Raw genomic sequence first — 23,857 nt, forward strand, 5'->3', positions numbered from 1 at the left:
GTTAAATTGAGATGGGGCCAGAGTAACTCAATTAGATCATTTTTTAAAATATAACCATTTCATCATGGTACTGTCAGAAATAATGATGGAACTGAGATCATCTTTGATTGCTCTCTGTAGTGCTCATTATATTTTTTTTACAAAGAGGAGAATTTAAAGGGTGAATATTTGGAGGGAAAGCATGTGGAAGAGAGGAAATGAGAGATAGGCTGTATTAGATGACTGTGGAAACATGTAGCAATACTTAGCATCTATAACTTCCTAGCAGTATTCACATGGAACTCCCAAGACAGTTTCATTCTGCCTACCCCAGGCTATATCCCCTTTACAAATGGTACATTCCTAGAAGTTAGACTTTTTTTTTTTTTTGTAAGTAACAGTTACTGTTAAGGCGCATGTTCAACATTATCACAGTCATTCTCATGCATTAAGCAAATTCAGAGAGATTAAATAATTTCTCCAAAGTCAAACAGCTAATATATGGAAGAGTTGGAATTCCAACAGGGTCTGTTTTTCTAAATCAAACTTTTAACCTCTATATGTATTATATAAACTATACTAAATAAACAAACTCCCTCTCCTTTTCATTTTCTTTCTTTCATTTATTTATTTATTTGGCATATAGGCTTGACGAGTTCTGAAGTACACTCAAGTTTTAGCATAGTATGATCTTTTCTAATGCACTTAATATTTATTAACAAAGTCCTTAGTGATGAGAAAAAACACACAAATCTTGGCATAGTATACGACTCTCATTGTTTACAGGAGTGCTTATTCAGTATTGAATTTTCCCAATGAAGCACAATGAAAGTGTTAGGGCTCATTTGAATTCAGTTACTAGTACCTGTCTTTGTGCAAAGTGGTTATTTTAAAATAACACTGGCAGCAGACATTATGTACTGAGAAATGTGGAGTGAGTCTATTATGAGAGAGACTTTCATATTAGGGAATGTAAAAATGTATATATTACTAATGCTACACCATTTAACACGGCACATAGTGGTTCACATTAAAACAAAGCCATTCAGAAGCCATTCTAGAACGATCCATTTGGTACTGGCTTTGAGTGTAAGATACTAGTATTAACTCATGTTTAACTCACTATCTATACACATATACAAATATTTACAGGCAGATTTATATATATGGGTTAGTATATACATATGAATTTCTTTGCTCTCTCAGCTGAGAATCCCTAAAAGCAATGAACACACCGGGTAGCAACAAACACACCTAGTGTCCAGATCTTGGTTTCTCATTCTATTCTTCAATAAAAGAAAACAGGCCTCCTTGGAGAGAATCTGAATCTAGGACTGAGAAAGGCCATCTACTGGAGTACCTCACCACCTCAGAATAAGAAGGTGCTAAAAACGAACTCCAAATGGCAAGGGTATGTCAAAAGAACACAAGCCAACTAAAAAGTTCCAGTGATCAAAGATGGAAGAATTTGGGAAATCCAGTAAATAAATTAAAACTGAAAAAAATTATATATATATATATATATATATATATATATATATATATATATATATATATATATATGTATATATATATATATCCCTGAAGTATAACACAACCTATAAAATAAATATCTATGATTCTATAGTGACATAAATGACTGAATAAGGAAATTAATGGAGATGAGAAAACCTCTTTCATATAGAACTCCAAATAATTGAAGTATATACTCAGTATTCAAGGGTACAGGACATATAACTCTACTTCCTAGGTATAAGCTATGAATGTAATTTCCTTCCACACAGTATGAAAACTAGGGTAGGAGAAACCTGAAAAACACTCTCTTGGGTAGGTGATCAAAGTTAACATGAGTAGTGATAAGTCATGTTGAGAACACACTATTAAAACAGTGGGATGAAAATGATGCTTTACCTCTATGGTCTTCCTCTTCCAAACCCCAAACCCTAGTCTAAGAATGAGGGGGGAAATGGGCAAACCCCATTTGGGGAACATTCTACAAAATGTCTTACTAGTACTCCTCTATACTGTAAAGTTATTAAAAACAAGGACAGTTTGAGAAACTGTCATAGCCCCCCCCCCAAAAAAAAAAGCCTAAGAAATTATGGCTACTAAATGTTTTGTGGTATCTTGGCTTTTGTGGCTTTTGGAATGATTAAAAAAAAAAAACCTAACAAGATCTGAATAAGGTATAGACTTTTATTAATAACAAATCGATATGGGGTTATTAGTGGTAACAAATTTGTATCAAATTAAGGTTTTAATAATAGGGGAAACTAATCATGGGGTATATGAGGAGTCTCTGTATTTGTGATTTTTCTGTAACTTTCAAACTGCTCTAAAAACAAAAAGTTTAGGGCTGGGGGCGGTTGTAGCTCAGAGGTAAAGCATGTGTTTAATATGTTCAATCCCCAACTCTGCATATTTAGTTAATTTTTTAAACAATAAAGCCATTAGGTGGACTAAATTGTTGAAGGGTAGGTAATTCCCCTGTGATTAGAGGGGGTGGAGGGAGAGAGAGAAAACGAGAAAACACAAAGAGATACAGAAATACATACACACATATTTATTTATGTGCACAAATAGATACACAAATATTTATTTATATATGTGTATATATTATTCCAAAATGAACAAAAACCCATAAATGCTTCATTGTTTAAAAAGTAAGATGTAACCAGGCCATCAGTAACATCCATAGGCTGTTTCCCTGCATACTGAACTGAAAAAGTTGGACTTTGCCCATTAACTCATGAAACTGTGAGGTAGCTAGTTTCCTGACCAGGGGCAAACTATGGTCACAGTGAATTTCTGAATCAGGACTGGAGCCATCCCTTCAACTAACTCCCAGGAGGAACAAACATGTAATAGAAATCATTATATGCAATTTTAAACTTTCTAGTAGGTACAATTTAAAAAATAAAAATAAATAATTTAAAACTAATAAAATGTTATTAGTTTAATAACATATTTTAGTTATAATAGTATTTAACCCAATATATCCAAATTATTTCCCTTTTAAATGTGTTCTAATTAGTTATACATGACTGTAGAATGCATTTCCAAATATTATCATTTTAATTTAGCTACATTTCAAATACTCAATAGCTACATGTAGACACTATAGCTCTAGAGCCACATATATTTTAAGCAAACCACACTATTCACTAACAAAAACATACTCCTCTAAATTCTCTCCCTACATTCATCTTGCAACAGAGACCATCATGTAACAGAGACCATCATGTAACAGGGTTAGAGCTACATTCATACATGGTTATTTAGATGGTCTCCTAAATGTTCCAGAGCTCGAAAAAGCTAACCCATCAGACCTGAGCATTTCCTTCTAGAAGATATGTGTCTTTCCCATTACTTTGACTTCTCTCACTTGATTCCCTCCTTGATATTCTGAATTTGAAATCTAATTTTTCAATTTCATATCCAAAAGCCCCATATCACTCACTTCCCTTCAAATGTAAGTCTTCATCAAGAGAAATAAACTTCACTCTAGGTTAGGCATAGAAAGGAATCAAGAATTGAGGTACAAAATTCCTTTAAGCATACAAAATTAGGGCTAGTGTTGTAGCAGTGTCAGTGGCAGAGTGCTTGCCTTGCATGTGTGAGGCACTGGGTTCAATTCTCAGCACTGCATATAAATAAAAAATAAATAAATAAGATCCTTCAACAACTAAAAAGAATTTTTTAAAAGTACAAAATGACAAATTCTGAAAAGCTGGGTTCTGTCCAATCCTACTTGCTGTTGTTTTTAGCAGAAGCAGCAGTAATATCTGCTGTGTGATAAATTAACCCTTCTCTACAGAGTTAATTTATCACATACTTTCTCTATGCAAGAATGGTGCTAGTGTGTTACATGCTTTATTATTTAATTTGGTTTGTAAAACATTATGTGGTTTAACTATAACCCCTCTCCTCCCATTCTGTATACAGAACAGGCAGGCATATAGCAGTCAAACAATTTATCCATGATTGCACATCTACTAAGTAGCAGAACTGGAATTCTAAACAGACCTGATATAAGTAGTCAGTCTCAACCACTTTGGCTTAATACTTTCTTGTTACATTTCTGACCACAGCCACAAAGTGATAAAATTTACAGAAGACCAATCGGATGGAGAAGTAAGCAAGTAATTGCAAAAAAAAATTTACAAGATCTGTCAAGAAACCTGGTTGATGTAACTGTACCTGGGATAAGTAGTTTCCCCTTAGGAATTTGCTCCCACATCAAAGGAAAAGAACTTCACAATAAACTATTAGTTGTGGTTTCTGCACATCAATCTTCCTGAAATTTCCACTGAACAGTAATGATTAAAAATCAATTTTCAAATACAATGTCTTAAGAATAATAAGGGACTCACCCATATCAACAGTCCAATTACTAAATTAGTTAAGATTCAAACACTTAAGTCTAAGAGCAAAGTTCTTTTATTGTTAAAAAAAAATTACAAAGTAATAAAATTTCTTTTAAGTTTTTAAATGTTCAGTTTTTTCTATTCTCTTTGGAAGTAACACTAATACATTGTACATCCACAGCAGACAATAAACTTCATTTCAATAGATCCTACCCACTCTTCTTCAGTTTAAATAAATTATTATATTGGAGAATGAACTACTTTGGCTTAAATGTCTGATTCAATTTTTAATCTTCTTAACTCAAGTGAATATAGTTTATCTCTTCTGGGTCAATTTTAGCTGAGCACCACAATCATTAATAATGGGGGGGTGAATATAATCATTTTTAATCATTTTGGGTTTTCCATTGTTATACATATTAATTTCTGTTAGTCCATAAGATGCATCAGAAACTCATAACTACATAGAAATACTTTTAATCTTTTTATATTTATCAATTAGTTTATAAAAAGAGCAAACATAAATCATTATTAAGAGAGACACTACTGCATCCTAAACTTATTTAGTTATTCAAATAAATAAGCATTTTTCCAGTGCCTCCTATATAATCTCCTTTCAACTGAAATGTAGCTGCTGTGTTTGGGCCTTACATTATACTACAGTTAAGGAGTAGTGTGGCTTTAAGTACTTAATTCATATGTTTCCTTCTATGTGGTAAGATTGTTACATTAGAATAAAATGGACAAGGAAAACTCAATAGTAACAAAATCTGTTTCCTTGAAAACAGTTTTTACAACTTTGCACCCATGGATGACTGCTACTTTGTAAAACAGTTTCACAGTAACAAAGCTATTAGCCCAAAGAAATGTTTCTATTGCTAAAACCATTACAATAAAAATGAGCAAAAACCCAACTGGAACCACAAGTCCTGATATTCTGAGGCTCTGGGACTCAATTCAAAGAAAGTAGTCTCCAACAACAATGACAACAAAATTTAAGATGATCTTGGGCAATGGAGAAAAGTAGAACTGAAGAGAAGAGACGAGGTGATGTGTCATGAAGTGATGAGGCATCAGCCACTTTCTCCACAAAAATCTCTGAGGCAGCAGAGCTCGGTGGTTTATGCTACCTTGGTTTTTTCCTCTTGTTCCCTTACTTGAACTCATAAACCTCCTTAAGACACCATTCACTTCCTGCAGAACTAACTGGGACTTCAGGAGATGAGTGGGGTGTAAATTCAGAGATCCTGGCTTCAAGCAAATATCCCTATTAACAGAAAATAGGTGGGGGAGAAGAAAAACAGGGAAATAAAGGTAGAAAATTATTTATAAACACAAAGTTTTCTGGGAAACAGGTAACGGGAAAGAGGAGTGACAACTTAGGTCCAGGAGAAATTATCACTGTCATTAAGGATTTGACTGACAAGGTCTAAAAGTGAAGTTGCCCCCCACTCTTCAGATTAGTGAGTATCCTCTTTTCTATACTGTATATCACAGAAGGGGTCAAGTCCCGCAGCCCAGTGACAAAACTAAGCCAAAAAGTAAAAATCTTATCTGTAACTACTCAAATTAAATCTGTACTTAGAGAAAGAGATATCCTAAAACAGTATCTCACACCATAAGTCACAAAATATATTATAGTCATCTACTCATTCACATAAACATTTGCTAAGCCCTTAGTAAACCCATGCGAAGGAAATCAGACACAGCTCCCATCTTCACATAGTTGACAATCTAGCAACCAAACAAAGTCAAAAACAATTCCAGATGGGAGATGTAGAATTTTAAAAGTGAGAGAAATTATCCTCACTTTTACAAGAAATGAGGATAGAGGTATGAAAATGCTAACAATAATAGCAGCTAACACACCAAGAAGTGGCTTTACATGTATTATATCATTTAATCTCTGCAACAACCCTATGAAAGAGACAATTCTCGGCATTTTACCAAGAAGGAAAGTTGTGAGAAGTTAAGAAACTTGCCCAAGAGACAAGTGGCCGAGTTGGGATATGAACTCAGGCATACTGGCTCTGAACTCTACTCTGCCACATATTATAATAACGTTAGTATTCCTAATACCACAACGCTGCTGTATATTACAGAACTATGATCTTGGTACTTTCGGTAATTTTCTTTGAATACTCACATCTTCATATTACAAAAAAAAAAAAAAAAAAGACTCAGAGAAACATTTCCAAGGGTACACAAGTTACAAGGCGTTGGAGTAGGAATTTGAATTCAGATGGTTCAGATTCTTAAGGTTTTTTTCAGCCACCCTTCAACTCAGTTTGGAGTCTACCCTCAACCAAGTCAAGCCCCGTGCCCCGCTGGGGCCGCCAGCACTGCCCACTCCAGGCTCGTGCCTGCGGGACACTCGCCCAGGCGGCGTTCCACCGCCCCCAGCCTCCCAGCTCTCCAGGCCGCCCCCGCCCGACTGGGGCAGGGTTCTCACCAGGCGGGAGTCGGGGGACCCTCGAAATCTTGCTGGTGATCTCTGCAGTGAGCACCGCGAAGTCCTGCTCATAGCCTTCGAAATCGGATGACATGGCAGCTCCGGAGTGATGGACCCGGGCCGGAGCCTAGGACCAGTCGGGGGGCCGCGGCTTGGGGACCCCTGGAGGCACCCACGAAAGCAAAGCGGAGAACCGGGGACAGCTCCCAACCCAGCTGCTTCCTGGTTGTTCTTCGCAATCTCTGTCCTCCGGAAATTGGGCTGCGTGCGCGTTTTATAGTCCGGTCGGGCTTCCAGATTAAGAAATTCGCCAAGAACATACGTCCCAAATAATGTACCCACAAAAGCACACAAAAACATGCGTGTTCTAGAGAATCACTGAAAGCATTTCCCCTCCCTGTACGTTCTGGGAAACGGTTCGGGCTCCCAAGCTGCTGGTCAAGAGGCCTGCTTCCCGGGGGAAATTTGATGCGGCGAATCCCCCGGAAGTGGCTGTAGCGGAGACTGCGCAGGAGGCCTGCGCGGGAGAGTCGCTACGAGGGCGCTGGTGGAGAGACGCGCGGGTCAGAGAGGGTCCCGCTCCAGCCTCTGGCCATCAGGACTTGCTTTCTGCTTGTTCTGGACAGAGGTGCCCATGATGGAGTTATTCAAGGAGGAGAAAGTCTGTTCAGGGTGAGCCCAGGTCACCCCGGAAATGCGATGGCCGAGGAGCGGGCACCAAGGACTTGACGGAGGTGGGAGTCAAGGCAGGGAGCGCCACGATGGTTTGGGCGGTCTTCGCTCCACCCGAGTGAGGCCAGAGTCTCCAGAAGGTTGAGACCCACCTCGCTTACTAGGATGTTTCTCCCCAGAGTGAGGATTGCTAGACGCTGTGCTCCATGACATGGGCGGGAAACAGGCTCGGGGCAGCAGCATCCGCCGTGAAGGAATCTGTCGCCCCTATACCCCAGAATCTCTGCTACCCGTAAATCTCAGCTCCTTTCTCCCCGCTCACTCCAGTCAGTCATAAATACCGTCCTACGAACCTTTCCCGCCCCAGCAGGAAGTTCTTTTCGTCTCAACTCTTCCCATTTATATTCGTTCTCGTGTTACTATGTAGTGATTGTTCTCTCTCTCCTTTCCTCCCTCTCCCTGCGCACTCCCTTTGCTTTCACTCCTAATCCTTAACCTTTGGCCGCAATAGACTGTTAATGTTGGTGTTTGGGGACAGTTGCCAGCAAATGTGAGCCAAGTTTGGTTCACGCTTAATTCCGAACTCCGAAAGAGGCATCTTAGAAATCCCTAAAACGTTCGCTGACTTGGCTTCTATTCTGCGCTCAGTTGTTAAATACTTGTTACTTTGTTTAATCACTTTATCTCTCTAAGCCAATTTCTGTTCTGTGGGACAGAAGAAAGGAAACTGGATTAGAGCAGCTCTAAGGCCCAGCCTTCCCAGCTCTAAAATTATTTGCCCTGGCACGAAACAGTGGACAGTCACAGTGCCCTGACGAATTGAGAACAGATAATTAAAACTGTTTTGGAAACATATCCATTGTACCTGCCATTCAAACTTGAATTGTATTTTGGATAAGTCAAAAGTAATTATTTTTGACATTTGATAAAATACTCATTCTGCTGTAGAGAGAGATTGTTATTTGGGTGATTTATGGAGTTTACAAATATGGTATTATAATAAAATTTTTTTCTGAACTTTCCCATTTTGTTTTTTTTTTTAGGTTGCGTTTCAGACCGACATACTGGATTCTCCTAGTTAAAATAAAGAGCTCTGAGCGCTTAACACTGAAAATGGCATAATCTGCATTAACGTCTCATAACTTGATGGCATGACAGTTAAGGAACACACAGAGACTTGTGGCATATGGAAATGTGTGCACAGAAAAAGAAAATCTGTAACCCTTTAGAAGTAGGAAGGCATTCTTCTTCACCAAAATGGGTGCATTCTGCTCAGTTATCAAGTTTGAGAATCTCCAAGAATTAAAGAGACTCTGTCACTGGGGTCCCATAATAGCCCTTGGTGTTATAGCAATATGTTCTACAATGGCCATGATTGACTCTGTGTTGTGGTATTGGCCCTTACATACAACTGGAGGAAGTGTGAACTTCATCATGTTAATAAATTGGACTGTCATGATTCTTTATAATTACTTCAATGCCATGTTTGTTGGTCCTGGTTTTGTCCCTCTGGGGTGGAAACCGGTAAGAAAGATTTCATTTTACAATGATAATTTTGTTTTTATTTTTTGCCTAATCTGCCAACCAGTAATATCAAACATAGCCTGTTGTTTATCCTCGTACTACTCCAATTGCTCACTGATCATTTATTCTCAGAGAATTTATTTCATATCTGCTTGAAAGTAGTGATCTAAATTAGCTTTTCTCAAAGCAATTTTATTGAATACTCATCTACATTTGAAAAGAAAAAAACATTGGGGTGGTGGTTGAGTTCATGGTGATAAGGAAGCACAGCGTATCTTATAAGTTCACCATGCAATTTGGCTGTAGATTTTTTTTTCCCCTGTGTAATACATTAACATCCCTCAGAACTAAGAACAACACTTAGGAGTTACTAGTTTAAAATCATTGTAGTGAAATTATAAACATTGGAAAATATGGTAAGAATCAATTTATAGCTTCTTTAAAATTGTTAGATTGTGCTTATGAATATCCATGTTTCTTGCTGAGGGATGTTACTTAGTAGCTTCTAAGAAGTACAGAATCCTGTGCTCTATTGAAGACCTACTGAATCAGAATCCTCATTTTTAACAGAAGTCTCAAATGATTCTTAGGTATGTCTAAAGTTTAAGAAACAGTGTATTCTGTGTGCAGTGTGTTATTTGAGAAGGGTGAGACAGTTCATATTCTGAAAAAATTTATAACCTAGGAGGCAAACCAATGCATTGTGCAAATTACTAAACTATAAAGACAATGTGATGAGTGCTTTTGAAATTAGAAGAACTGAACACTTTCAGCTGGGGATCTATGAAAGAAGTGAGAGTTTGCAGAGCAGACAAAGAAGAGGGCATTTCAGGTTGGGGGAACAATGGGGGCACATATTCAGGAACAGTAGACAGCCTTGTAACTGGAAAAAAAGATTATGAAGGTTGCAGATAATGATGAAACCAAGGTAGCTCATGGGAGGTCTTGAATATATGAGATATTCTTAGACCATAGAAAGTTTCTAGAGATTTTTCAAGCAGCTCTGACACAGTTATGTATCTAGGAATATTATTTTGACTGTATTTTGAATTAGAAATTACAGTCAAGGAAACTACAAAATTATTAAAATGGAGGGAGATGACTCGTAATATCAAGAAGCGAGTAATTTCAGAAAAACTACCAACTCATGCTCAGATCTCCCTCTAAAATACCTGCTAAATTGTCAGCTACCTTTTTCTAAAGTCTTCCCATTTTGCTAAGATTTGGGATAAGTAGAACTCACTAATGACATTGGATTTAGGTAGAACATGGGGAAGAAAAATTAAAAATGACCTCTGGGTAATTGGGAGAGTGAAGCAGCTCTTACCACAGATTTGTTATTTAAAAAATATTTTAGCTCAGATAAAAAGACTACAAATATGTTGAAATTCTCTTTCTCCTTTATGCTGGGGATGTAGCTCAGAAGTAGGACTTGCCTGGTACGCAAGGCCCAGGTTCCATCTCTAGCACCACAAAGAAAAAAGATTCCATCCACTTCCTATATCCCATGAAAGAAATTAATACTCTAAGGAAAGCATTTATTCACAAAGCTTGACTTGTCATTACTTGAGATCAAGTATATAATATATTTTTGTTTACATTTTGCTTCCAAGGAAAATTCTCAAGATAGCATGTATCTCCAGTATTGTAAAGTCTGCCAAGCATACAAGGCACCACGTTCACATCACTGCAGAAAGTGTAACAGGTGAGTTTGTCATTGGGAGCTGATAAATTTGATTGTTGGTCTTTTTGTTGCTGTTGTAGTTTCTACCACAACTATAGAAACTAGTTTTATTCTCTGCAAGCTGACCACTATATCAAAAATTTCATAAAAATGCTTAAATATATATAATCTCCATTTAATATTTGTCAATCCAGATAATGTTTTATTCTTTTTTATTACAAGTAAAAAAACACTTTTCTAGAAAAATATATTTTCTTTCCCTCTTGCCCTGCAAATGTGGAATGAAGAGCTATACCTTTAGCTTATTTCCATACCAGGGTTGTGCTTGTTGACTGTCATCTTGACTGACTTTAGAACATTCTGAGTCTTAATTATAGCCTTCTCCTTTTTCCATTACTTATTGATAAAATTTTACTCTTTATATAGATCTTTTAATATCAAAAGCTTAATGGAAAGAAAACTAAATCACTTGTTATAGTAAACAGCTAAATCCACTGATCATTGAGAAATTTAGGGAGCTACTAGAGACAACTAAAGTTTGATTTGAAGCCAGGAAATTTTCCTTTAGCAAAATTATAGAACAGAAGCACATTAAGACTTTGCTTATCTGAAGTATACTGAGAGAACAGGAAGGAAGGAATTTATAAGTGTCTATCTGGGCTCATGAACCCTAGTGGAGCTTTATAAGTGATTTTGTTTAGTCACTATTGTACTCTGCGTCAATCACTGCATTTCCGTACTAGAGAAAAACCAGAAACCATGCTCATTTATAATGAGCCTCTTGGTGGGCCTCCTAGCTCCTTTAAAGAAAGACATTTGTAACAGACATCTTTTCCTCAGCAGCTGTTATAAATCTTGCCCTTTCTTGGGCTGTTAAGTATTTAACTGTCCATATTGTATAACACCTATAAATATTTCTCTTTTCCATGAAATATAATTCCCTTGTGACTTATGGACATACTAGATTCCTAGTTACTTGATTGTTTGAAGACCAAAGTAATTTAAAGTAGAAGGGATTTTCTGCTTCATGTTTCATGTAAATTTTTCTTGTTAGATGTGTGATGAAGATGGACCATCACTGTCCTTGGATCAACAACTGTTGTGGTTACCAAAATCATGCTTCCTTCACGCTATTTCTCCTTTTAGCACCACTGGGTTGTATCCATGCTGCTTTCATTTTTGTTATGACTATGTACACACAACTGTATAATCGGGTAAGTGACAATGTTTGTTATAATATCAGTCATGTCAGATTAAGTGGTAGTTATAAGATTGTTTAAGAAGTTCCTTTCAGAAATATACTGTCGGTGATTTGGGAAGGAAACCAACTTTGCTTTATCTCTCAATCAGTTACTGTTTAAAAAAAATTTTAAACTTAATCTTTAAGATGAAAGATTATTTTGTTTTGGAAACTTACCTTATATACTCTACTTGAAGTTGATAATTACTTTAGTACAATATACATTATTTATTAATTTTAAAAATTAGTACAATGTACATTATGTATTAGTTTTAAAATTAATAGTGATAGTAGGAAAAATGAAAGGAAGAAAAAAGAACAAGAAGAAAAAGACACACTAGTACTTTCTGTTTCCTGTTTGTGTGGCAGGTTGTAGTTCTTTTGTTATTTTTAAGGGGGAGGGTACTGGGGAATTGAACCAGGGATGCTTAACCCCTGAGCTACATCTCCAGCTCTTTATGTTTTTTATTTTGAGATAGGATCTCACTGAGTTGCGAAGGCCTACCTTGAACTTGTGATCCTCCTGTCTCAGCCTCCTGAGCTACTGGGATTAGTTTTGTCCATTTTTAATTCCATTGCCCTGAAAGGAGCAGGCACACACCCTAATATATGAATAGATTAAACCAGTAACAGTTTGAGTTGATTTATGGGAAAGTTGTCATGAAGTAAAGTTCATAGGTCACAAATATAAATCTCTAAAGAGATCTGGAAGAAAACAAGAGACACAGGTCTGAAGGGACTGTGGCAAATGGGAGGATACATGTCATTGACAGAGGGGACAACCTGTATTTGATTGTAGCCAGATTATGGTTTTTGAGAGTCCTAGCCCAGTAATGCTAGATCTTCTAATTTTTCAAGAAAAATCTAAGAGTTTGAATTTTTATGTGAAATCTCCTAATTTTAAATGTTGGCACCTAACTTCTGATAATTTAAAATATTGTACAGACCAGATGTACTCACACTCTGCAGGCCTGCATTTTACCAGCTCTTGACCACTGATTGTGAAACATGACAAAAGAAATAGATGAACGCTGGGCTATCTTTGCTGCTGTGGAAAACACTGGAAAGACAGAATAGTAAGCAGAAGGCAGGAGACAGTTATAGCTTACATGGGTGTCTAATGTTTTCTGTGTATATTCATGTTTATGGGGTTGACCTCTTTCTAAAGAAACAACAAAAATGGTAACATTGACGAATAAGGAAGGGGCTAGGGATGTAATTCATTATTACCTAGTATGCCCCAGGCCCTGGTTTCAATCTCCAATACTGCAAAAAAAAAAAAAAAAAAAAAAAGAATACTAAGAATGATATACACATTGGTATGAGCCCAAGTCACAGAACTCATTAGAAACAGTTATGTTTGTTGTATTTGCTTTGGTCACAGGGTCGATTATCATCTTTTTGATCATGTTGTTTTAAATGTTACAGCAGAGTATGAGCAGTTACCACAACCAAGCATTTCGAGTGTGTTGTCGTTGTTGTTATATATAGCTCTCCTTTGGGTGGAACACAGTAAAGATTGATATGAGTGCAGCCCGGAGAGATCCTCTTCCAATTGTTCCATTTGGATTAGCTGCATTTGCTGCCACCTTGTTTGCCTTGGGATTAGCTTTAGGAACAACCATTGCTGTTGGGATGTTGTTTTTTATTCAGGTAAGTTTCTTAGTTATCTCTGGCTAAAAGTTGTCATGTTATTGTAATGAGAAAGAAAAGTCTACATTTGAAAAGTATGCTGTATGAGGTGGACATTACTTTTGCTTATTCCATATGGGTAAATAATTTAATCATCTCTATACATGTGATGATAATAATAAAAATTTTGAAGTAATTTTTGCCAGAATTTCTAGATAATGGATTTAATTTGTGAAATGCTAACCTAGAGTGCCATAGCTCTTTGTAGTTGAGAAAGCTCTTCTCACTTTACAGTCTTACTTGATCTTCACATCACCCCTAAAAGAAGTTGATAGAAGAATATTACTGTCTTCTCTTTTACAGATTGAATCTCAAAAAGGTTAAATGACTTACTGAAGATTACCCATTCATGTATTCAGTAAACATAATTATTAGTATTATTTCATAGTAGTATATATCTAATAATAATAGTAGTCATCATGTAGCTAACACTTTTGTTGAGTGCTTACATGCAAAGTGCTTTGTGTGTGTCAGCTCCTTCATAACAACCCCATGAAATAGTTGCTCTTTAATGCCTACTCTGTGATGAATTACACTGCTAATTTCTGAGGCTGCAATAATAAAAATTAAGAGGTTCCTTAGGGAACCCTTAGTGAATTTATAATCAATAGTAAACAGCTAATACAGAGTCATATGTACATCATAGATTTATGCACAAAGTGCTTTGAGAAAACAGGAGGAGGACCTGGCTATGAAGAGACCAAAAAACAGTTATTATAAGTTTTATTTGCTTAATTTATTTATTCATTGAAAGCCTACTGTAGGCCAAGTGTTTTGGTAGACCTTTGGAATATGAGACGGACTCCTGTTTCAGAGTTGTTTTTTGATGTGCCTTTCAGACATTGTGAAGGCACAAGCAGACTTCAAGGAAATGCAAAATACAGATTAGAACTACTGGGCCTTAGAGCTTTGATGCATCATTCAACCTGTTTTTGAACTCCTGGTTTTAAAATAAGCTGATTTTGATTTTACTTCTTATTTTCTATTAGCCTGGAATCAAATTCTTTGAAAATTTTTTTCTTAATGCCTGTAATTTAAAATCATATTAGAAAGCTGAGCACAGTGTCATACACCTGTCATCCCACCTATTTGGGAGGCTGAGGCAGGAAGATCACAAGTTCAAGGTCAGCTGGGGCAACTTAATGAGACCCTGTCTCAAAACAAAATTTTAAAAAGGCTAGGGTTGTAGCTCAGTTATCATCTAGTATGTATTAGGCCCTGGTTTTGATCCTCAGTGCCAAAAACGAAACAAAACTATGACAAGAAATATACTAAGATTCTGAAGTATAAAAACAACCTGAGTGGAAGAAGTCATATGTAAGAAAATGAGATAATAGAATAAAGACTGTATACATTTAGGTAAGCAGAATATCTGGAATTATTTTTAATTGTTATAAATACATTAATCACAAATATAAAATTCAAATCATAGCAAAATTTAAGGACTGATTGAATTGATTATACTCATGTTTTTTAATACTGTGAAAAACTTGGTCTGAAAATAGTACTTAAGCATGAATTTTAATTAAAATACGAGATTCAGATTTGATGATGGATTGGTATGATCATTTTTGTGGCAAGGTATTGTTGTGCAGTGGTTAAGAACAAGTACTTTAGAAGACACACGCCTGTAATCCCAGCAGTTCCCGATGCTGAGACTGGAAGATCTCAAGTTCAAAGTCAGCCTCAACAAAAGTGACTCAGCAACTCAGGGAGACCCTGTCTCTAGATAAGATACAAAATAGAGCAAGGGATGTGGCTCAGTGGTTGAGTGCCCCTGAGTTTAATCCCTGGTTAGCCTCCCTGCCCCCCCCCACACACAAAAAAAAAAGAACAAAATTTTTAAAGTCAGATGGGCTATGTGCTGTTACTTAACCTCTGTCATCCTCAGTGCCTTTATATTTGGAATGGAGCAATAAAAGCTATCTCAGAGAATTGTTATGGAGATAATAATCTTAAATAAACCAAAGTCACATTAGTAAATTTTACTGTCTATCATTTAATTTCCAGATGAAAATAATTCTCAGAAACAAAACCTCTATTGAATCATGGATTGAAGAGAAGGTAAATTTTGATGATTTTTCCTCAATATAAATAAAGTACTGTTAACAGACCAGATTAAGTGCCTAAAAGTCAAAACTTGGCAGCCAAATGATTTCTTTAAATTATTTGCCTGCCTCATAAAAGATGAATATAGGAAACATTTCCATTTATTTCCATCTTAATATAACTCCCACAAAAGTATGTTTCACGTACACTTGAGTTGCTAAAGAGGTATATAAGCCACATATTAAACCACCTGGTCATTATCTCACACTAGAGGATAAGGCTCCCTATTTGGAAAGGTGCCAGAAGTGTTTTAGACTTTAGATGAGGCTTTGTCACAGACCTCAATACACTCTGTCCCTTGTGAGTCTAACAGAAGGCAAAACCCCAAATACCTGCAGGGGACATGTAGACAACCTAAAGAAGGAGGTCCACCTTGTGTATTAGAAAGCTACCTGACAGACAAAGCTGAGTGTTGCCATAAGGGAATATTTGTCAATATTGAAATATGTTCTAATTTTTTTCCCAAGAAGTTAGAGATCTTGATTTTGTGAGAAGTCCTCTAAGCTTTCAAATGCTAACAAGCAATTCCAATTTAAAAAACCCTTTGTGAGCCAAATAAAAACTCAAATTTATCTGTAGGATATATTTAGTCCCCAATAACCAGTTTGTGAACTTCAGTTTACAGCAGCAATTCTCAAACTTTTTGGTTTCAACACCTTTTTACATTTGTCATAATTGTTAAGGACACTGAAGAGCTTTTGTTTATGATGTGTATTAAATTTATTGATATTGCCATATTTTCTAAGAAAACTTTTAAATATTATTTCATTTAAAAATAATAAACCCATTATATTTTAATAAAAAATAATGTTTTGTATTTCCAAATGAAAAATGGGAAAGAGTGACCTTGTTTTATATTTTTACAAATCTCTTTAATATCTGACTTATCAGAAGGCAGTTGGATTCGCACATCTACTTCTGCATTCAGTCTATTGAGATATGTTACTTTGAAGTTTATGAAGAAAACCCACCCTCATACAGATGAATAGGTAGAAAAGGATAGAATATTTTAATAGACCTTTTAGATGATATTAGATATTATTTGACCCCACATTAAAAGAAAGTGACATTTCTTGTTAGTAAATTTTTTGTACTTTTACATTAAAATTCATTAGCCTTATCTTGCTCTGCAAATGGTCCTTTTACAAGTTTGTGGCTTTGTATAATATCATGCATTGATATTTGGAAAAACACTGGTTTACTGGACTATACAGGTCTTCCAAATGTTCACACCTTTCAAATATCACATTCATTCATATCACTATCAATTTCATGGGAAAAAAATTTTAAATTTTGGAAAGCTGTCAGATTCATAGTGATAGGTACGAGTTTTCTAAAATTCTAATTTTCACTTGAAAAACTTAAGTTTTTCAATAGTAATCAACTACTGTCAGCTATTTCCTGTGAAGTGACAGCCTGACTTTGTTCATTTTTGAGAAAGTATTTATAAAATACCAGAATCTGAGTAAGCTTAGTTTGTCTATTGATTACTGATTCTTTTAAGTAAAAGTAGTGTTATGTGAAAAAAGCTGGGTACATAGCTTTTTATAGCTCACAATTAAACAAGTGTTTCTCTATGGATAACTATACTACTTTGGTGGGCTTTATGTATGCTTCCCATTTTGGTATATAGAATATTAAAGGAGACATCTACTTGAGAATTCAGATTTAATAAAAATAATAATTTTTACTGCTTCCTCAAGAACATTCTTACATAATTTTTTTAACTGTAAATATGTTTAGTCATCCCTTGATATCTGCCAGGAATTGGTTTCAGGATTCTCTCCAAAACCAAAATGTGTGGGTGCTGCAGCACCTCACATAAATGACAAAGTGACATATAACCTATACATATCTTCTTGTATACTTTGAATCATCTCTTGTTTACTTAGAATACCTAGTACAATGTAAATGCTATGTAAATAGTTGTTACATTGTGTTGTTCTGTACATATTTTATGCAGATGCACTTTTTAAAAAAATATATTTTCATTTTGGTTTTATTATAGCAGTACCCTACTTCTTGGTTTCAATATCTATATTCATTATCTAGTGCTACATATTAAACAATTCTTTTTAATGTCTTAGAATTTAAAAAAATAAAAATATATTCTCAATTTATGGTAGAATCCACAAATGTAGAACCTGTGAATATGAATATATGGAAGGTTGACTCTTGGCAAAGAATATGTATGGCTACTGATAACACTTTATGCCACTATCTTGTTCCTACTAAGATGCCAACAATTTTACCCCCCATTGCAAATGCCAACACAATGAAAAGGCAAAAAACATCTTAGTGTTATTATAAAAATAGTTTGACTTTACTGAACACAAAGAAAAGGTTTGGGGGACACAAAGAAACCTAGAAAGTAGGCTTTGAGGACCATGGATATACAGGTTTAAGTCCAAGTTCCTTAGTTACACATAATAAGACTTTTCATGACTTCCCCTTATCTGCTTCTCTCCTATTTCCCGCCCTCTCTACTCCATCTCATGTTCATACTTTGTACATCTTATGCTTCTGTATCAATGCACATAGTGTTCCCTCTTCTAGACTCTTTTCTCTCTTTTATCTGATTTCTTGTCCCTCACATCTAGTTTAGGTATCATTTCCTTCAAGGATACTTCCTTGACACTCTCTAAACTTGTTCCCTTTTCCCATAGCAGCACCACATACTACTGTCATCTTTTACACATAATATATATAGAATCTCAACTTCATTGAGTGCTTCTTTTAGGCAAAGACATGTCTTAGTTGTGTTTGTAAACTACAGTTATCTTTACTAGTCTTCCTTTGTAAATAGCCAAGATCTCTGTTTTTGAAATTCAGTTCATTTTAAACTAAAGTTTTTGTTTATAAAAAGGGAAAATAAGTTATCTTTTGCTAACTGGATGAGAGCAGATTTATGCAATTCAGTAGATTCATATTACAGGAAAATTAACATTCATATTACTTTATTTAAAAATGGGAAGCTTATGCCTAAAATAATGTTTCTTAATAATCAGGTATTTCAAAGTATCATTTCTAGTAAGGATAACAAATATATAGACATCTATTATATTTTTTGCTAATGACCAAATCTCTCTAAAAAATACCATGCCAAATCTAGAGTTATTTGAAAACTGGCACTTACCAGTGAATAAAAAATTTGATTAAGTTAACATATTGAATTTATGGAAAATGTATAGAATTTACAAGAAACTAAAGTTTACACAAGTTTCAATATGGCTTACACTCATTGGAATGTAAAAACAATGTGTGTTTATACCACTAGGTGTCAGCAGAACTTAAGTCATTCAAAGCTAGTTTATTTCCCCTAAGTTAAAGCCAACCATTTAATGCCTAGAATTTACAAAGGAAAAAAAAACTAGAATAAAAGTTATACCACCTAAATGTGCATGATACATAAATGCAAATGAGTGTGTGTGTATACACATATATATGTCAATTGTATATATATAAAAAGAAAGATCTGCACATACCTGCTGGTCTTTAGAGAATGTTTTCATAAAACAATCCTGGCAACTTGGGAACTGAGACGGAAGTACTGAAAGTTCAAAGCCAACCTCAGCAACTTAGTAGAACCCTGTCTCAAAATAAAAAATAAAAAAACTGAGGATGTAGCTCAGTGGTAGAATGCTCCTGGATTAAATCACCAGTATCACAAAAAGCAAAAACTGATTACTCTCCCTTGTCACACCCTTCCTGGTCATTCCACAGGTTTCACTGAGATCTGGAATAAAGCTCTGCATTTTGGTGCAGCCTATGAGATAGTTAGATTCTGAGTCAAATAGTCCATCCTAAGTAAACCCTTACTTTCTCCTGAACCTGTATGTGAGCATCCCTTCTTTTTAACCTGTCTTCTTTGGTGCTGCTAAACAACTAGAAACACTTAGGCTTTTCTATATATGGGATAAAGTTAGTCAACTCTTTTATTAAGCCTTTTCAAATGCTTATTCCTAAAGGAAACTCTTGAGTAACATGGCATCTAGGTTGGTGTTCTAAGTCAAGTTCTTCCTCTGTTATGATAAAGCTGTCTTATGGGTGCACTACATTACAACAAAAAGAAAGTACTTGTAAGGATAATATAAATTTAGGGGAAAAGTATTCTCAATAATGTATTATTGGAGCCACTTAAGACAGAGGTGTCTGCCATTTTGTATCTTTATTATCCACAGGCTAAAGATCGAATTCAATATTACCAACTAGATGAAGTCTTTGTTTTTCCTTATGATATGGGAAGTAAATGGAAGAACTTTACACAGGTATTTACATGGTCGGGGGTCCCTGAAGGAGATGGATTGGAGTGGCCCGTAAGAGAAGACTGTCACCCGTACAGCTTAACGGTGAGTACATTTGTTCAAATAGCTCTTCCTTTTTTGCCTCACCATGTGCCCCTTATTCCCCTCAATACAGTGACATTTTATAGTAACATAATAATGCAAATGTGTTCAGTATGACAAAATGAATCTAATACTAATAAAATACTCCTTTATCATATCTCCTGAACTCCTGAACTCTTTAAACCTGTGTGATGAAGTCCTGATTCTTTAACTTAGTTTTACAAAACCTTACCTAAAACTGTCTTACAACCTACAATGTCATATGAACTCCTTATATATTCCTGCCCCCTAACATTGCCCACACTGTTTTGTCTCTCAAATGACCTCCTCTTTGTCTGCCATTAGGACCAGTTCCATATAGTCCATCCTGCCCACTCCATACTCATCTGCATTGGGCTTTAGTCATCTAAACTACCTGATAGCTTTTGAGGTCTCACATTTTATTTATTCTTGTGTCTTATGTCCTTGTAGCTTATGAGGTCTCACATTTTATTTATTCTCATGTCTTATGTCTTGTACTTAATTTGACAAGATTCTACAATGGAAACTATGTTACCTTTACTTCCTATCATGTCTAATATGGTACTATTTAATACTTGTTGATTAAGGGCAAAAAGTGAGTTATGATAATGACTTAGTTGAACCTCTTGGTAATAAGTTCTGCAGTTTGTTGTGTCTAAAGAATCAGTGAATTTCTGTCTTTGCTTTGGGCACTGGTCTGGAAGAGCAGAGGACATATCTCCTGGTTCCTGGGCAGTAGTGAGTACTGCAAGAATATAGATGGAGCTATATTCTATTCAGACTGAATTCTGAGGAGAAAGCCCCACTCTCAGCCTCTGGTTCCAGCCACAGGCTTTTGTTCCTGTGCCAGAAAGATGGGAAGCCTTTCAATTGTCAGCAATATGAATTAATGCTGGAAAGTTGAGAGTTTGTAGGCTGTTTTTCAACACTGAGACAAGAGCCTTAAGTTTTTCCTTTTCTATCTTTCAGATAGAACAATTGAAACAAAAAGCAGATAAAAGAGTCAGAAGTGTAAGTAATTCTTTATTCTATTTTCAGGCTTTATATTTCTTTAAAGTTTTCTTAATTGCCCTTGAGGAGACACCAATGGTTGGATTTCTTTAAATAATATATACTGTAATACGTTTGTTGAAATTTGATGTTGTTCAATTTTGTTTTCATTTAAACAGTATGCACTACAGGTTCAGAGGGAACTTGGCCAATTTATATTGCTAACAAGGAAAAATAGTTGTCCTCAGTATGGCTTGTTTAGGTGAAACCCATTCTTACAACCATGCTGTCATATTTGATGCCACTAGGCACATATGGCTATTTAAGTTAAATTAGTTAAAATAAAAATTTAGTTCCTTATTGTACTTGCTGTGCACATTATGAGTGCTTCGTAGCTATGTGTGTCTAGCAGCCACCCCTTGAATACCACAGATGTACAGCAGATAGAAGATTTCCATCATTGTTGGAAAGTTCTCTGGTTGGTGCTGTACTGGAATTTAATTCTTAGCAACTGTGTGCTTGAAAGGAAGGGTAAGACAAGCCAGAGAACTAAACATAGCACTTGCCTCCTATGGGGGAAGATGAGTGGGAAACTGGGAAGGAAGGCTTGTCTCTAGATATTTTGGGTCTACCTTTAAAAATTTAAATTCAAACTTGAACTCAGATGAATAAATACTCAAATTGTTCTTCTTACCACTGATAATAGGTTCGTTATAAAGTCACTGAAGATTATAGTGGTTCCTGTTGTCCTTTGAATAAAGGAATCAAAACCATCTTCACAATACCTTGCACTGAAGAACCTCGAATACAGCTACGAAAAGGGGAGTTCATTTTGGCCACAAGAGGGTTACGGTAAGCGATAGAGAAGTACCACATTTCTTCCTTAATGACAAAATTGACATCTAACCTAAAAAATATAAATTTAATCTTTTAAATATTTCAGATACTGGTTGTATGGAGACAAGATTCTTGATGATTCCTTTGCAGAAGGTAAGGAAGTGGAAGGGTACGTTTAAAGGACAAGAGTGCTAGCAATGATTACAAATTTTCAAGAATATCTTTTAAAAATAATCATATCAAGTGCATTTGGGGAATTGCATAGAGAGGCACATGATTAAGCAATAAAAAGAAGCCTCTTCTGTTTCTAGATAGCCCTTGTAATGATCAGGTCTCTATAATGACAGCTAACACTAGAGCTTTCAATGTATCAGGTGCTTGTATAAGTGCCTCAGCTGAACAGTATTAGAGTTCCCAACAGACCTCTTAGGTTATGTTATTATTTATATCTTATTCCATAGGGAACAGAAGCACAGAGAGGCCAAGCAATTTTCCTACAGCCACACACTAAAAACAGGTGGAACCAGGGCTCAAACCCAAGCTAACTCCATAGTCTGTAAGCCCTGTGCTTCATTTGAAGCTCCCACTTTGAATGAATATTCATCTTATTTTTATAAAAATAAATGAATTGAAATTTTGTTTTCTTCTTTTAGAATTGTTTTAATTCTTCTAGAATTGTTTCTTTTTCTTTTTTCTTTTTAAAGAGAGAGAGAATTTTTTTTTAATAATTATTTTTTAGTTTTCGGCGGACACAACATCTTTGTATGTGGTGCTGAGGATCGAACCTGGGCTGCACGCATGTCAGGCGAGCGCGCTACCGCTTGAGCCACATCCCCAGCCCTAGAATTGTTTATTTTTGAAGTAAAGATCAGCCGAGGATGCTTTTGAAAAACATTCAGGGTTAATTATAGATTAACTCCATATGAGAGGTTGATAAAAAATTTTATATGTTAGAAAAAGTCTAAGAAGAAAATTCAGAGGCCCTATGGAGCTAGTTCCCCAGGACGGATGCAGTGTGACTGTGTCAAAGTGCCTTTCATAGTCATATAACGTAAGCAACTGCCCATATGGAAAAAGCCATGACTCCAGTTAAGTGGTCTGGAGCCACATTGGCCCTTTTCCCAGATAATGGACTTTGGGGAATATCTTTTCAACTTGTCAGAAGCATTTAGGAGCCATTCTTTCTTTTCCCTTAAGTTGTGCTTATAAATGCCAGTGGATCGGGGCGAGGCTAACAAAGCCTTATTAACCTGAAGTAACAGGATTGTTGATTCCCGTAATGTCATTGCAGTACATCTGACTAGTTCATCTCAATTTCATTTTCTTCCTCAGGTGTTTCAAGAATAAGAGGATGGTTCCCTAGAAAGTGTGTGGAAAAGTGTCCCTGTGAGGCTGAAACAGATCCAGCGCCAGAGGGCGAGAAGAAAAACAGATAGCCACTGTTTAAATGAAATTATCTTTTAAGTGTGCTTCATTACTTGAAAATTATACACATTACTAAAACATTATGCAATGAGCCTACTCTGGTTAAGGTATTCTTTTCCTCAAAGGTGCCCTAGTGCCATGATTTAAATATTTTTATTACCATTTTGAAATGGAGAAGCCATTCTGCATATGCCTTTGAATTCCTGCCTCTTTTCCACCTCTTCTTCCTCTTGAAAGGAGCAGAATTTCACCCAAGTAAGTTAAATGCATTTTCTCTAGGGTTTTTTTTTTTAATGCGCTGCGCACTCTGAACCTCACCTGCAGATATAGTTCCCCCTTTGGCAGGAGATCTGCATGTGATCATTTTATTTCCCCCTCAGTTGATATTTCTTATATAATATCTTAGATACTATAGAACTTAATTTGTCAAATTCAATATAAGCTCAAATTTTGTTACCTGTCTTTTAATAATGCAGATTTTGTCAAATCAAATAAAGATTGGTGGATGTTCTGTATAAA

The 23,857-nt window shown here is 35.8% G+C and overlaps 2 protein-coding genes across 13 annotated transcripts in view; one reads left to right on the forward strand and one right to left on the reverse strand.

Moving 5' to 3' along the window:
* The window catches only part of Vti1a (vesicle transport through interaction with t-SNAREs 1A), a 461,587-nt gene extending 454,291 nt beyond the window's left edge, over positions 1–7,296 (reverse strand). For all 9 annotated transcript variants that reach the window (XM_040272255.2, XM_040272253.2, XM_040272252.2 and 6 more), the window contains exon 1: positions 6,799–7,296. In XM_040272255.2, the coding sequence (XP_040128189.2) occupies positions 6,799–7,158 (360 nt within the window). In that variant the 5' untranslated portion in view covers positions 7,159–7,296. The remainder of the gene's footprint in view (positions 1–6,798) is intronic.
* Positions 7,297–7,306: 10 nt separating this feature from the next.
* On the forward strand, positions 7,307–23,857 carry Zdhhc6 (zDHHC palmitoyltransferase 6). Of its 4 annotated transcripts, none has more exons than XM_005320676.4 (11): positions 7,307–7,532; positions 8,514–8,994; positions 10,608–10,699; positions 11,733–11,892; positions 13,410–13,571; positions 15,621–15,674; positions 19,901–20,068; positions 21,056–21,097; positions 21,783–21,928; positions 22,020–22,066; positions 23,246–23,857. In XM_005320676.4, the coding sequence occupies exons 2-11, from the start codon at positions 8,728–8,730 to the stop codon at positions 23,347–23,349; spliced, it is 1,242 nt and encodes a 413-aa protein (XP_005320733.1). In that variant the 5' UTR covers positions 7,307–7,532; positions 8,514–8,727; the 3' UTR covers positions 23,350–23,857. The 4 variants fall into 4 exon arrangements, with proteins under 4 accessions (XP_005320733.1, XP_021578974.1, XP_013212014.1 ...); XM_013356560.4 differs by having other exon boundaries at positions 7,308–7,470; XM_021723299.3 differs by lacking the exon at positions 13,410–13,571.

Source organism: Ictidomys tridecemlineatus, chromosome 1, assembly GCF_052094955.1.
Source record: "Ictidomys tridecemlineatus isolate mIctTri1 chromosome 1, mIctTri1.hap1, whole genome shotgun sequence".
NCBI classification, from domain to species: Eukaryota; Metazoa; Chordata; class Mammalia; order Rodentia; family Sciuridae; genus Ictidomys; species Ictidomys tridecemlineatus.